Below are 14,647 nucleotides of genomic sequence, written 5' to 3'. Positions count from 1 at the left end.
AAGCTCATCCAGCTCACAACGTGCTGTAAGCAAAGATAAGATCTAACATGGATGAGAGGCCAATATATGGGCGGTGTTATTTCCCTACAACCATGACATTTAGGAAATTGGCAGGCATACTGTTAGTCATCAGCAGAAATATTTGGATTTAAGACTAAAGCCAAGAGCACCCAAACACTCATTCAATGAGATTAGCATGGCTACAAACCTCTGAGAATACTCAACATGCAGGTTGTTAAATAGCTACAGCCATAGAGTTGCCCTGCAAAATTCGAAGAAGTGCAAATTTCGACAGGTTTGCGTGTTGTTTCAGACTTATATAAATTAGGTAGTTTCCCCTTTAAATGCAAACTGAATCCTTAGCAGAAATCCATTTGTAAAGATGGAAGGAACCCAAGAAGCCACCTAATCTCCTTGCCCTGGGACTTCAGAAGCAGGAGGAAGACCACTCTGGCCTCTGCCATTGCTCAGAGGAAAAGAACCACAAGAAGACTCTAGCAAGAGGAAGACTTGCCTGGCCCAGCCATCAATCACAGAAGGAGCAGCTGCACAGAGCTTGCTCCCCACTTCACAGCCAGAAAGAACACTACCCTGAGTGCTGGATGTCCTGAGACTGCAGAAGTGTGGGGAAAAGAGATTCTGGCCTCTGCCACAACAAGAGTCTAGAAGCCACCAGGCAGGTGAACTGCATCCTTCCAAGTAAAAACTCCAAAAGGGAAGATTAGTGGGTGGCGCCAGAGCAATCTTACACCTGCCTTCCCATCCTGTATATGGCATTCCAGTGCAATCCTATACATGTCTACTTGGAAGAAAGTCACATTGTTTTCAGTGGCACTTACTCTCAGGTAAATGTGTATAGGCGCACAGCCTTTAAGCGTAGCCTTATTATTAGAGGGCAGGCTTATCCCCCCTCCAGATGACCTGATCAGGTCTGAAAACCTCTCAACGTGTCTCCCTAAACGCCTTAATTATTTTAAATCTCTCTCATTAACTCTTCGGGGGTGGGGAATAGATGCAATAACTATAAATGAGTGTTCTACATTTAAAAATAATGACCCACAACATCAGCCCGCTAATCACACAGTGAGAGCCACACGCCCTTTCATCTGTTATTGGCACCCCAGCTACAGTCCTAATTAAGCAAATTTGCTTTCATTTAAAATGAAAAAGATCTGGGAAAGAAAAACAGAACTGTCAGGCTACCAGTGGCAGCAGCAGTGAAAGGCTTCACTTCGATGAGATGGAAATATGAATGAATTATCCTTATAGCCCAGCACTTTTAAATACTAAAATCATCCAGCTGCTCCTGGATCTTATGAACGGTGTCACTGCAGCAAAAAAAGCTTTCAAGGTTTGTGATTAAAATACATGTGGCAGAATGAGTCATGGCTACTTCTCATCTTATATTTTAAAGGCTCAATCCCACTCTCAAGAGTGACTTTTTATCAATGAATTACAGTGTCCAAAGAGGATGGGGCTTCTGCACCTTTAACAGATGTGCAGAAGAAAGACTTTCAGCAGGTATAGTTTGCCATACAAGCTACTCATCCTGTTATTTTTTGCATCTGGCCACCCCTCTGATGAATACAAGATTGTTATATGCATAGCTATTCCCAGGGTCAATCTGGACATCCATATGATCCATATATATACGTGTGTGTATGTGCGTGCACACACACACGCTTAAGAGGAATTGCCCTTTGCATGTAAAACCTTTCATAACATGAGAGGGTAAATGATACTTCTTGTTCAGTAACTAGAAGAGAATTTCAATCCGTTTCATGAAAAGGAGATCACATTTGTCCACTTAATGCAGCTTTTAGAAACTGCAGCAAGAGGGCAGAGAAATCCATCCATTTGACAAAACTGGAGACCTGAGGAACCTCTCATCATCTCTCAGTCAAGCCCACCTCCCAAGATCATCATGAGAAATAGTCTCCTTGGGGAAAGTGTGGTATATTCATGTGATAAATCCTAGCAGTAGTAATCTGAAAACTGGGCTGGCTAGTTGCAATCAGCTCAAGCTCCATTTTCAAGCAATGATCTAGCCACAAATTGGTCAATCAGACTGACAGGTCCATGACTGTTTTCTACCCTGATAAGATTAATTGAAAACCAAGTTTACATGGTATTAGAAAAATACAGGGCAGCAGTCTAGCAGCATTTAACAATGACAGATACTGGATGTAGCAAAGGGCTGAAGCTTCTAAATGAAGCAATCTCTAGTGTCTGGAACACACAGCAAATCAAGTCAGAAATGCTTTTCAATTGAATGTTCTGTTCAAATAGTGTATTGTCCTTGACTATCAAAGTTGGTGCCTTGACTCGCTTGTTAGGGTCGCCACAGTTCAATACAGCATCATAAAAGGCTTCCAAGCCCCACAAATTTACAAAATGCCTTTCGCATAGCAAAGCCCCAGTGACTTGAATGCTCGAGTGGCTGTGTTGCAACTGGAGAGCGTTTGAAAGATTTTCAAGGGTGCAGAATACAAAAGAAGGAAGGCTGCCCTGTGCATTTAAATTTAAAGCAGCGCACATATCGCTTGAAGAGACATAGCTACTGTGATTAGCGAGACAGAGAAAGAGAGCAGTGCATACTTCACAAACCAGCATCTACAGGCTCAATGCCTAGCAATAAGCTACCTTTTAAGCCAACTGATATGTGGTAACTTTTTAAAGCAGACAAACGCACACACAGATTCCTTTGTGCAAGCCGTAAAAAGAAAGAAGCCATAAAAAGAAGAAGAAAGGGGTTGGGAACAGAAGCTCAGGCACAGATAAAACAATGCCTCTGGAATTCAGAAGGACATTAGGTTTGATGGAGGGAATTTGACAGGCAAAGAGGGGGTGCAGCATTTCAGATGAGATTCTTTTCTAACTGTTGCCTTTATGCCACCATAAATGCAGCAAGCCAATGGGCTGAGATGGAGTCATTAAAGTCACGGTGTCGACTCTGAAACTAATGTCATGGCAAAGGAGCTTTGTCAGTTCTAACACTTTCTTTCTTGCACTTGTTGCTAGGTCCAACTTCAGAGTTCTCCCTTTTGGACCTTCATGTCACTGTGGTACAACCCCTCTCCCCAAACGCCCCTCATGAGATTCATGAGTTAAGTTGTCTGCAAAGATGAGGCTAAAGCAGCGTGCTTTGCTTTCATTCAGATTTAGGCAAGTTTGGAGAAGCCAGGAAGTGGGTTTGCTTATCCATCACAATGAGTTTGGGAATCGCTGATGGCAGGAGAAGAGAAAAGGAACAGGGTAAGGTCCAGAGATTGAAAAGTCCCCAACACAATCCTAGCTGCATTTTGTTACTCGGCACTATTGGCCCTCGATGGGGTTGTGGATCCTCATCTACATAAGGTGCAGCTATTAGGTCCAAAGGAGGCTGAGTGAGCATCTGTATTCAGATGGACAGAATAGCCTGAGCTTGAGGAAGAGTAAAGGTGTGTCCTGACTGCCCTGAATGCGGGACACATTCAAGCACATATCATAAATGTAGGTCTGCACACTTCAACTGGATCAAAGGGCTCTGTTGCCCTAGTACAACTAATCCACTTTAAAAGAGAAGCAGACTTTTGCAGTTAGGAAAATGATGGGGAAACACATTGAAAAGTGTGAGATGTGTGAATGTATAATGGGAAGATGCACAATGGCCCACCACAACCAACACCCGAATAAAAGAATGAATGCTTAGTCATCTAAGTGCCCTGCAAACAAATTGGAAAGTATTCTGAACACAGTCTAAACTTCACATAAGCTTTTGGTCAGCAAACCAGGATGAATGCACAATATATAGGCCATATGGGGAAGCCCCAAGAGCTAGATGAAGGAGAAGACCAACAGCTGGATGAGCACCAAAAGCCTATAAAATGGCCAGCAGACTACAGTTGGCACAAGTCAGTCCAAAAAGGGGAGACAGCGAAGGGGACTCTGGTGAGCTCTGGGTAACCCTCCAGATGTGAGAGGTTGCATCCATGCAAAGGTGGATAGTGTCCTTGGTGTTTTTTTTAGTGAGATTTTGAGGAATCCAAATTCTGTGGCCACAGAATCACAGCAAGAACACAGGCTCAAGTGTAAAATAGTTAGCCATTCACCAAGCAGTGACTTTCTTTCACATTGCACCCCTCTGCAAATCCATCTGACTTTCCGCATTTGCTTCGAGTGATGAAAAGGCAAAACAGAAGGCCAGATGCACCACATTCCCTTCCAGCACTGCATGGCTGGAGGCACAAAGAAACCCAAAATAGCAGGTTGCTTCAAGGGTACACTTGGTGATGTTCAGAATTCACGTTTAGCCTTTGCAAGAACACATGCTGCCAATCAATCACTCATTTGCAGCAGAGTTTTGCAAGGAGAAAGGCAAAATGTGTGTGTGTGTTGCTGTTGTGTGTAAGTGTGAGAAAACAGGGGATAGGAAAACTGGGAAGCCAAGCTGCCATTTGCACACACACACTGTCACACACACAAATCTTGTATGGTTCAAATGTCAGAGGTGGCACAGAACTCAGTGCAACAATACATACAGCAGTCACCAGTCCACCAGTAGCAGTGCATGTCAGGAATGGGGAGGTAGAACTGCACTCCTGATACTGGTGCCACTGCTGGTTATCTGGGCAGGATGGAGTCATGGCAATGCTGGGGCAGGATGAGTGTGCAGGTGGGAAGTATGCCACCAATCTGGCATTCCCGCCAGTGCATTTGCGCCAGCCCTGCCTGGATAAGCAGCAGTGTCAAGATTATTATTACTATTATTATTAATAATATGAATAGCCTGCCTTTTCTCCAGACCAGGACTGAAGGCAGCTTACACAAATGAAAACAACACAAAATGTTTAAAAGCATAAAAGACAATTGTTAAATAGTAATTACACACCAAAAGAGGATGGCTCTGCAGCTCCACCCAGAGCGGCTAGGGCAACTCAGATAGGCAGCATATTATTATTATTATTATTATTATTATTATTATTATTAGCATGGCAACAAGGATCTTTGCATTTTGAAAACATTTTCGCATGTGCGTCCACAGTGCGGTGCTGCTAGACACTGCTTAGATAATTATAAAGGGTCACAGGCAAAACGTTTCTTACTTAACTGCAGTGGTTACAACTGCTACCCACTACCTTACTGACTTCTTTGGCCACGGACGTTCGAACTAATTTTGTGAATGCTTTGTCACCACAGCAGCCACTTCGCAGGGAATGTAGTTGCATCCGACAGCACCTGAAGCAACTGGCTCATATTTGATAATGTTCCTCACCTCTCCCCAGGAAGCAGGTGGTGGCTCCACCGGAGGGAAATATTTAGGGACATCCCAAGCCACCGCAGCCATAAACCACTTGAAGTCCTTGCACTTCAGGTGCTTGCGAAGCTCTTTCTGGGCCGAGATATCGCCGGTGGAGAGGTGTCTGTACTCGGGCCGCCTCTGGTAAACGTACTCTGCGAATTCATCCATCCACGTTTCTGCCACGCGCTTCAGGTTCTGAGCAGCAGAAAGCAAGAGTCAGTCATCTCTTCCCACTTAAGTATTAGCACTGATAACACACACACACACAATTACAATACGCCATTCCCTTATCTAGCTTTGGATGGTTGTGCATTAAGCAAATGGAAGCCTTTTGCATTCAATTGCTATTAGGAACCTGATAAAAGTCAGACTGATGGCTTCTCTCTTCCTTTAAAAAAACAACAAAACCCCCCGCAGAAACTTCAGTGCAATTACTGAAAGGGATTTAATTAACGAGATACAGTAAAGGCTCACTTAATTATTTCCATGGAATCTTACTGCAGATATCTCTCTTGCTTGTTGCTTGATTGCCTGGGTTGATTTTCCACATCATTTCCATTTGGAAATATGTAGGAGTTTGAAGTTCTTTCTAAAGAGATAATACTGAGTATAATCCGATGTCCTAACATTCCCCCTTAAAAGCCCAATATATTCCTGGGCTTGCAAAAGTAATATCTGGAGACAGACTTCTGTTTTGCCTCATCAACACACTGCTAACTTGTCAGAGGCAGAAGAAGCTGCTCGGGCGCCTGGAGCAGTGTGCCGAGGGGCGAGGCAAGCAGCCCATGGGGTGGGGCGCACCACGGGGCCTCTAGAGTATGCCTGCCTCCTCCCATTCAGCTGCCCTACAGCTGGGGGGGGGGAGGCAGCAGGGGGAGGACCGTTTGGGCAGCTCAGAGCCTGTGCGTGCCCAAGCCACTGCATCTCTCAGGAGAGATGCGTGGCTCGGGAGCGCTGCAGGCCCTGGGGTGAGTGCCACCCGACATTGTGTTACCCCCCTCAGTGGTGACACCTGGGGTGGCCAGGATCCACCGTGCCCCTCTTCACCGCCTCTGCTTGTTGTTACAAGTGGCAATAAAACGTTGCAGTGTGGATTGCTCCTATTCAGGGCTCCTGAATCATGTTCTCTTTTCCAGCAAGCTCCATATTATTTTATCTCCAGCCTCTCATTTTTCCACCCCCCCCCCATTATGTGAGCACTGAGCATACTCAGATCTTATGAGGTTCTTTGCAGGTTCTTTGTCCTTTAGTCCCCCCCCCCCATAAAAATGTTTAACTTCTGCTTGTTCTGTGCTGGAACGCAGCACACAACAGAATAAACACCATGCCCTGAGTTTTGATCATTCAATATATAATATTATTGCAATCAGGGTTTCTTAAACAGAAGGAATGATGTAAACATGAATGATCACAGCTGCTTCCAAGCAAAGGATTGAGACACAGATCTGACATGCTTCATGATGGCAGTAATCCAACCCACATATCTTGCACTGAGAGGAAGGGATGGTCTAAGCCAGTGTTTCCCATTCTATTTCCAAACATGGACACCTTCCACCCTGTTTCCTTCCTGTGCCCCTCCCATGGGCATAGCAGGGGGGGGGGGTTGTTTCCCTCCAAATAAGTATAAATCAATACAAATGTGAGGTTCTGCCCCCCCAACAAAAGAATGCCTCCCTAACAAAAATCCTGGCTATGCCCATGCCCCCCATCCGACTGGTAGAAAGGTAGCAATTTAAAGGTTTCTTTGTAAATAGAACATGTTTTACTTATATTTTTTATAATTTATACAAAATACAATTACATAAAATGATAGGAACATAATGAAATATTGTTGAAGCAGAAAAACATAGAATCATGGAGCTGGAAGGGACCCCGAGGGTCATCTATCTAGTGCCCGCCCTTCAATGTAGGAATCTCAGCTAAAGCATCCATGACAGACGGCCATCCAACCTCTGCTTAGAAACCTCCAGGGAAGGAGAGTCCAGAACCTCCCCAGGGAGATCCATCTTCCACGTATTATAAAAAGTAAACAACACTTATTTGACCCCAGTTATTTGACTCCAGAGGAGGAAACCTACAGATACAGTCCAAAAGGTACACAGGGAGTTCTGTATATATGGAATAATTTTAAAAGCAGCTGGTCCTCACTGACCTGGTGCAAAAAGATCTTGTCATCCAGATGAGCCCTGGCTGCCTAGATAAGACACTATAGCCCCCCATACTCTTACCTGGGAGTAAGACCCACTGAACTCAGTGTGGCTTTCTTCTGAGTAGACACTTAGTTATTTACTAGATGCAAGTCAGCAGCACCAGACGACCCTGCTCGGCTATGCGCTGGGGTGGATTTCACCCCACATCTCGAAGAGCCGGGCTGATGCTGCTGACGGTCCTACACCCCTCAGCAACATCCAAAGGCCCTGATCCACTAGGCACTTGGGTGGATTGAACCCTGCAACAAGCAGCTCTGGCTCGCCCAGCCCTACCCATTGCCACCCCGCTGCTGCATTTACCTGACCTGGGGGTTCTGGATTGCGGGCTCTACTAGTCAAAGCAGGAGTCTCAGTGATTTCCCTCTCCTGCCGCAAACAAACCAGAACTGCTCCAAGAAAACGCACGTGGCAAAAAGGAGTGCTGGGCCCTGGTGGGGTGACCCCTTACCCGCTTGTGCTTGGCCAAGCGGATAGCTAATCAGGATTTATTTTTTAAAAAGGATTTCCCCCCTTCACTTCTCACTTCCCTCTGTGCCCCCGCAGCTTTGTGCTATGGCCCCCCATTTACACATTTTTCACCTGTGCCCCCTTTGGAATATTCTGCCCCCCCGGGGGGGTGCATATGCCACCTGGTTGGGAAACACTGGGCTAAGCTCCCCAAAACTGATCTGTAGCACTTCAGACAGCAGCTGGGAGCATCATATTTTTAAATGGCTCCCCCCACATTAAAAATCCTTGTGATAAGAGAGAGTTGTTAGCTAGAATTCTCTACCTGCAACATTTTAAAAATAATAATAAATGAGACAACCTTAAAAAATACAATACAATATGTGTCATCTGCAGCAATCCAGTCTAGGATGGGCTCTACAAAACCTGGGGTAGCTCAGTATGTAGAGCATGAGACTCTTAATCTCAGGGTTGTGGGTTTGAGCCCCATGTTGGGCTCATAGCAGGTGGTTAGACTAGATAATCCCTGTGGCCCCTTCCAATTTTTCAGTTCTTTGATTCAATGTGTCATTTACTGAATTACCTGCAGCTCACCTCCAATCTGAAGGAGCACCCGCACGTTCTAAAAACAGGAGGTTGCAAGCGTTACTCTAGTGTTGTTGTTTCCTCTGTTTTCTCCCCACTACATGGAAGTACATTTTCATATTTTATTTTTCTCTTTGATCAGACTCCCGAATCAAGGTTTCGTTGAGAGGATATTTTGAAGAGTGGACGTGTCACATACAACCCCACTTCAAAAGCAGAACTTGCAACCTCGGCGACGCTAGCTGTTTAATAGAGTACTAGTCATAGAGCACTGAAGGGTATCTTCTGTGAGAAGATGAAGAGCAATACTCATCTCATAATCTGTGGCGTAAGATAATGTTTCTGCTTAGAATGACTTCTCCCATTGTGATTTGCTTCCGACATTCATTTAGAAGCACCTCTCTTGAATTTGATTAATCTGCTGTGCTTCGAGCGTCTGAACAAAGCTAGATGTCTCAGAACCAATAAGACTTATCTGAATACAAAGGGAGCAAGATAGAGAACAAATGGAGCACATTTCAGCTGGCACAGCAAGATAGGTTACCACCTGCTTTGTCTCCACAACAGAAAGAAAAACATTTATGCCAGCAGGAACTGGGGATGTGAAATTAGAGCTGTTTAGGAGATGATAGCTCGGGAGTCCTTGTTCTTAAATGACAGGAGTTTTTGTTTGTTCGTTTGTTTATGAGAAACAATACAAGTTCATCCTTCTGAGAAATTTCTGAGCCGTCATATTTTGACAGTATGGGCAAATGGGACAGAAACTAGAAAGCGCATGGCACCCCACCCCCAGCTGCACATCAGTTCCGGATCATTGAAATGCAGAATTCTTCAAACCTCATGAGGTTGCCACTGCAGAGATACCCTTGCAGAAGTTCGCCCCCTCTTGAGCACATTTATAAAATTATACTATGTGCTGTATTATTTAGCAATTTGCCAGTCGGCCCTAGCTTAGTTACTTAAGGATAGACACAGCTACCGTTTACCAGTTATTTAACACACCAGCATTAGGCGCAGAACCCATGAATGAAGGAGGCCTTCTCTAGAAAGCCAATCCTCTACGCTAAAGTGGCAAAAAACCCAAAGGGGGCTGGGGAAGCCAAGTTGAATCTGGAGGAGGTGGCTCTGTATACTTGAGGAGGGGCCGAAGAAAGTTTGCTGAAGAAGTGAGATCTGAAGAGGAGGAGAGAATTGGGTTTATTGATTAAAAAGGGCTGAGCCCATCAATGTTGGTGTTAGGTTTTGTGGCGCTCTTAGGGAAGGAAGGTGTGGCTGGCAGAGAGGAGCCATAGACTTGGCCTCCCGGCAGCAGCATTGCTGCAGCATAATGGGACAGGGCAGGGGTGGAGCAGGTTGTCCTTGCACCTGCCCCAAAGATGCAGGCAGGTGCACTGACTTGGAAGAACACAAATGTCATAGACTGGCTGGATGCTGAGGAGTGGTGGGAGACACCTGCTGGGGAACCCCCTAGGGAACCCACCGGGGAACAAGGCTTAGAGCCAGGGGATTGGTGGTAGATGGTGAGTGGTTGGAGCAGAGAAGGAGCAGATTGGGAGGAGGTGGTGTCAGAAGCAGAAGATGTAATCGGGATTAATGATCAAGACGACGTTGCTGTTGTTGTATGCAGGGTGAACCTGTACATGTGTTCTCAGGAGCATGCCCATTGAGTTCAAGGTGACTTGTAGCCTCACTGCTGTTCTGTCAATGGTGTGAGTGACTGGAGACAAAGTCAAGCATCACCTACCAGCTTTACAGATTTTGCCCTGGGAAACAAAAGTCTTCACTGAAGCCCCCTGACAGCACCAGTGGCTTCCCTCCTTGTGCCCTATGTGAAGTGGTGGCAGCAGCAGGATACAAAGGGGAGAACCTCTTTCTCATCTTGGCCATCGTCGTCCTGCTACTGGGCTGGCCACAGCAGCTTCTCGTGTTCCTCTTCCTGGGGTGGGCAGGAGGGAGGGACCTTATATGGCCATCCACCTCCTTTATGTTATCACCCACATCTACTAATAAATGGAACTCAGTCAGAATGTAGAGAGTCACCAAACATGGGCCACAGCCGTGGTGTACCTATTTCCTCTGTGTCCCCTCCCCCCAATGCTGTTTTGCCACCTCGCTACCTGCTGCTTGGAGCACATGCATCTTCTGCCCCTCCTTATCCTGTCAATTGCCAGCCTTTAAGGTCCAAATGGGCTCACAAAGGTACCTCTTTCTGCAATATTTACACAAAAGATTCCTTTTTCCTTTTCTACGTGAGCTCTTGAAAACGCATCAATTGGTAAGCTTGCAATTCATTGATTCCATAAAACGACTTGATGAGATCACTTCGTGTTAACTGAGCCTCCTTTGTTTGGCAGTTGGCTCAGGAAATGGAGCATGTGGGAACTGATTGGGCAATCAGCTGAGCTTTTGCCTCTTGAACTGAAACCAAAGGGAGCATCAGAGCAAAATGAGGCTTGCTGACTCAGGGCGATTTCCAACATACCCTTCATATATTGCAGCAACCTGTGCCAGCGTTGTTATTTCCAACTGGAATTGATTTCACTGACTGATTTCCTGTCAGTGGCAAGAGTAATGTTAAAATCGGCCCTTAAGCTTAGAGTCCCATGGATGCTTCTATCAAGCCTGAAGCTGAAGGGCCAGGCAGATACCTGCAACAGTATTTCTCCTAAGAGAACCACTTTGCCAGACTTGCTTTGTGGGTCCTCTGCTGAAGCTGAACTCTCCTCAGAATTATGTCTGAGGAGCTTCCAAGCAATAAATGGAGTTTTTCCTCTCTTGCTTACTGGAAGTTGTTTGTCCTTCCAAGGTACTTATGGCAAATTTGGCCTACGTTATCAGATCTTGCAGCAATGCATTTTTGTCCAAAATAGGCATTTTCCTCTGCAAAAGCAGATTACATTTTTTATTAGCTACTCCAAAAAAATGGAAACAGTGGCAACATTCATTCTCAATCCTCCAAATCATGCCTTGGAGGATTGTGAAAGTGTAACAAGTACAAGAGATCTGTCCTCCTACTTAGTTTGTGGCTTAGTAGATGACCTGGTTTCCTCAAACCACAATTTACCATGTTGTTCAAAGTGACAAATGGGGTGTTGAGTGATCCCTCTATGGTTTTGGAATCCTGATTTGGATAGATTGTTCCAGTGCTTGAATTACAGGGAAGGAAGGCAGAGGTCCTTGTCTTGTTGTTGTTTAGTCGTTTAGTCGTGTCTGACTCTTCATGACCCCATGGACCAGAGCATGCCAGGCACTCCTGTCTTCCACTGCCTCCCGCAGTTTGGTCAGACTCATGTTTGTAGCTTCGAGAACACTGTCCAACCATCTCGTCCTCTGTCGTCCCCTTCTCCTTGTGCCCTCAATCTTTCCCAACATCAGGGTCTTTTCCAGGGAGTCTTCTCTTCTCATGAGGTGGCCTCAGCTTCACGATCTGTCCTTCCAGTGAGCACTCAGGGCTGATTTCCTTAAGAATGGATGCATTTGATCTTCTTGCAGTCCATGGGACTCTCAAGAGTCTCCTCCAGCACCATAATTCAAAACCATCAATTCTTCAGCGATCAGCCTTCTTTATGGTCCATCTCTCACTGGACCATAAAGGACCACTGGACCTTGTCTTCTTAGCTTTTATTTTTAGAAGGCTACAGGACAGCTATGAGTTGGTGATCATGGGCAAACATATGAAGTCCCCTGATCCACCAGACTAAAAAGCCCACCTAATCCAGCATCCTTTTTCCCACAGTGACCAACCATGTGGGGTTTGTAGAATCCCCTAGCTTTTCCTGTGTAATGGATCGCTCACCCCATAGTTTGCTTGTTTGGATGCCATAGCAAAGTGTGGTTTGGGGAAATTAGGAAATCATCTTTGGAACTGCATGTGAGTGGGAAGGAAGGAATGGAAGGAGTTCTTGAGACCATCACTTCTTCCTGATGCTCCTAACTAAGGTTTGGTAGATGAGGAGTGTGATGTTTGAAGGGAGCCTCTGTTTTGGGTTACAGGTTTCCTGGATAGCATTTTATACGGTCAAGTCTCACAGCTGAATGAACCTCAGAACATAAGTTACTTACTCTTGCTAGGCTGGTGCCAGATGGGACTTTGTAAGGGACATATTTCCTGTAGATGTGCCCCACTCTAGAACACGGAACGTCAAACATCCCTCCTCCACACATCCAGACCTGAGAGAGGAACAAAACAAGAGGGTGAATGTCTGTAAGGTGAGGATGTGCTTGGCAACAGCTGAAAGAGAAAAGTCAGGGTCTGAAAAACTTACAAGTGTACGCAAAAAACCCCCACACCATTCTGTGCTCATAGCTCTTTTTAATTATTTATTTCGAATGAAAAAATATACAAAAAACAAAACAAAAAACAAAACCGAAACAAGCAAACTGAAGAGGACATAGAGACACGAGTTAAGCACAAATTAAGTACTAGTTCAAAGAAAGAAAAGGAAACTACCAAATAACCATGATAAGCTTAATCTAGTCTTATATACCATCATTAATATAAGGATAGAAATAAAAAAATTATAAAGAAAGTATTAGAAATACTTGAAGTGTTAGAAATACAGATAATATTAAGAATACTAAGTATATTGACGATATCAAGATTACTGTGCTTATTGCTCTTATTATGATGGTGGGGAAGGTCATTGCTTGGAGGAAAAAAATGTATTTTGCATCTAAGTTTTTTTTTTTTTTTTTAAAGAACTATAAAGGACACACTAGGTAATAGTTAATACAGCATAAATATGTGATCTTATGGGATTTCGAAATTGGAAAGTATCAAAGGCAACCTCCTGACTGAGCACTTGCAATTTCTGCAAATTATTGAAGCACCTTCTGGAGTTCGTAAAATTCAAAAATGCTATGTGTATAGAGGACTGAGGCACAGTAGATGACTGTGTGTAGATGACTGAGGCAGTGAAGCTAAAAGGCAACGTATAATTAAACCTTTCAGAAGCAAGATAATGGAAAACTGAAAAGACAGGGAGCAGTGTCCAAAGGACAATATACATTACTGATTACATTAGCTTTTGGAAAGTTAGCAAAACACTCATATTAAGGTTATTTGCAATCTCATTAAGAAGTCTGATTCACCTAGGAAAGAAAAAGTAATTACGGTTCAAAATAAACAGAAACGTTTTTGTTTAGGTGGAAATGTTCTAACTAAACAAGCATTGTAGATTAAGAAGATGGGTTCAATGAGCAATGCTAAACACTAACAGTTTTAATGAACAGTCTGACTGAGCTTCAGTCAGAAGACACACAATGGCCAACAACATCCGAAAGTGTTCCAATAAGACTTTCTCACCCATTATTTTCTCTCACCAGCTTTTACATGGATCTGAAAACAAGTGGGAACTGCAGTGAAACATTGCAGCATTAAGTGCTCCTGGTTTCAGCCAGCCACGCCCAATTCCACAATACTCCATTCCATTCCCCTCCCCCAGGTTTTCCATCCCTTTCCCAACAGTCAGAATTTTGTGAGCATGCTAATACCTCGTTGGGCTATTTTAGGGGTTTCCCCTATTTAGGATTGTACATGACTGGCACTGTTTGGGCTCCGTAAGGATATTGGGAGAATGAATATGCTATTAGTGTATAGGAATAATTAGAAGGGTCTTGGAAATATGGAGGTGAAAACCAAGAGGAAATAACATTTGGCACATGTAGCAGGCATCAAACAAAAAAACCAAATTGCAGCACACATCGGAGGTACATTTTATGGCGTAATTGAAATGAATCTCAGGCTGGCTTGTAGGACATTTAGCAGCTGTTTCTGTTTGTTCATCAGTTTCGGTATGATTCCAAAGGTTTATTTCTTATTTCTTCTGGAAGATCAGCGCTCCTTTTTTTTTTTTTTTTTTTTTTGCTAATTATTTTTATTATTTTCCACGATTTTTAACAAATTGTCACTAAATTAATACAAATTCAATACAAATTTAAAAGCTGACTTCCAACCCCCAGACGTCCCCTCTATTTTCCTCCAACCATTGCTGCTCCCAATAAAATAACTTTTCCAACTATCATTTCAAAATACATTCATCCCTTCTCCCTACACATCACCTGATCAATACTCCTTCAAAATGGATTTTTAATATCATCTGGACTGCGCTAAAATAGAGAAGCA

The 14,647-nt window shown here is 44.1% G+C and overlaps 1 protein-coding gene and 1 long non-coding RNA gene across 7 annotated transcripts in view; one reads left to right on the top strand and one right to left on the bottom strand.

Moving 5' to 3' along the window:
- The window catches only part of GALNTL6 (polypeptide N-acetylgalactosaminyltransferase like 6), a 432,117-nt gene that overhangs the window by 25,408 nt on the left and 392,062 nt on the right, over positions 1-14,647 (bottom strand). For all 4 annotated transcript variants that reach the window (XM_083457344.1, XM_083457342.1, XM_083457343.1 and 1 more), the window contains exons 9-10: positions 12,586-12,693; positions 5,255-5,476 (exon numbers count right to left, since the gene is read on the bottom strand). In XM_083457344.1, coding sequence (XP_083313470.1) covers positions 5,255-5,476; positions 12,586-12,693 — 330 coding nt within the window. The remainder of the gene's footprint in view (positions 1-5,254; positions 5,477-12,585; positions 12,694-14,647) is intronic.
- Positions 1-14,647, top strand: part of LOC310685416 — a 59,038-nt gene that overhangs the window by 24,473 nt on the left and 19,918 nt on the right. The gene's annotated exons all lie outside the window — the stretch shown is intronic.

Source organism: Podarcis tiliguerta (genome assembly GCF_965153285.1).
Source record: "Podarcis tiliguerta genome assembly, chromosome: 9".
In the NCBI taxonomy this organism is placed as follows: domain Eukaryota; kingdom Metazoa; phylum Chordata; class Lepidosauria; order Squamata; family Lacertidae; genus Podarcis; species Podarcis tiliguerta.
The sequence above is the reverse complement of the archived record's forward strand: the minus strand, read 5'-3'. Positions and strand labels throughout refer to the sequence as shown.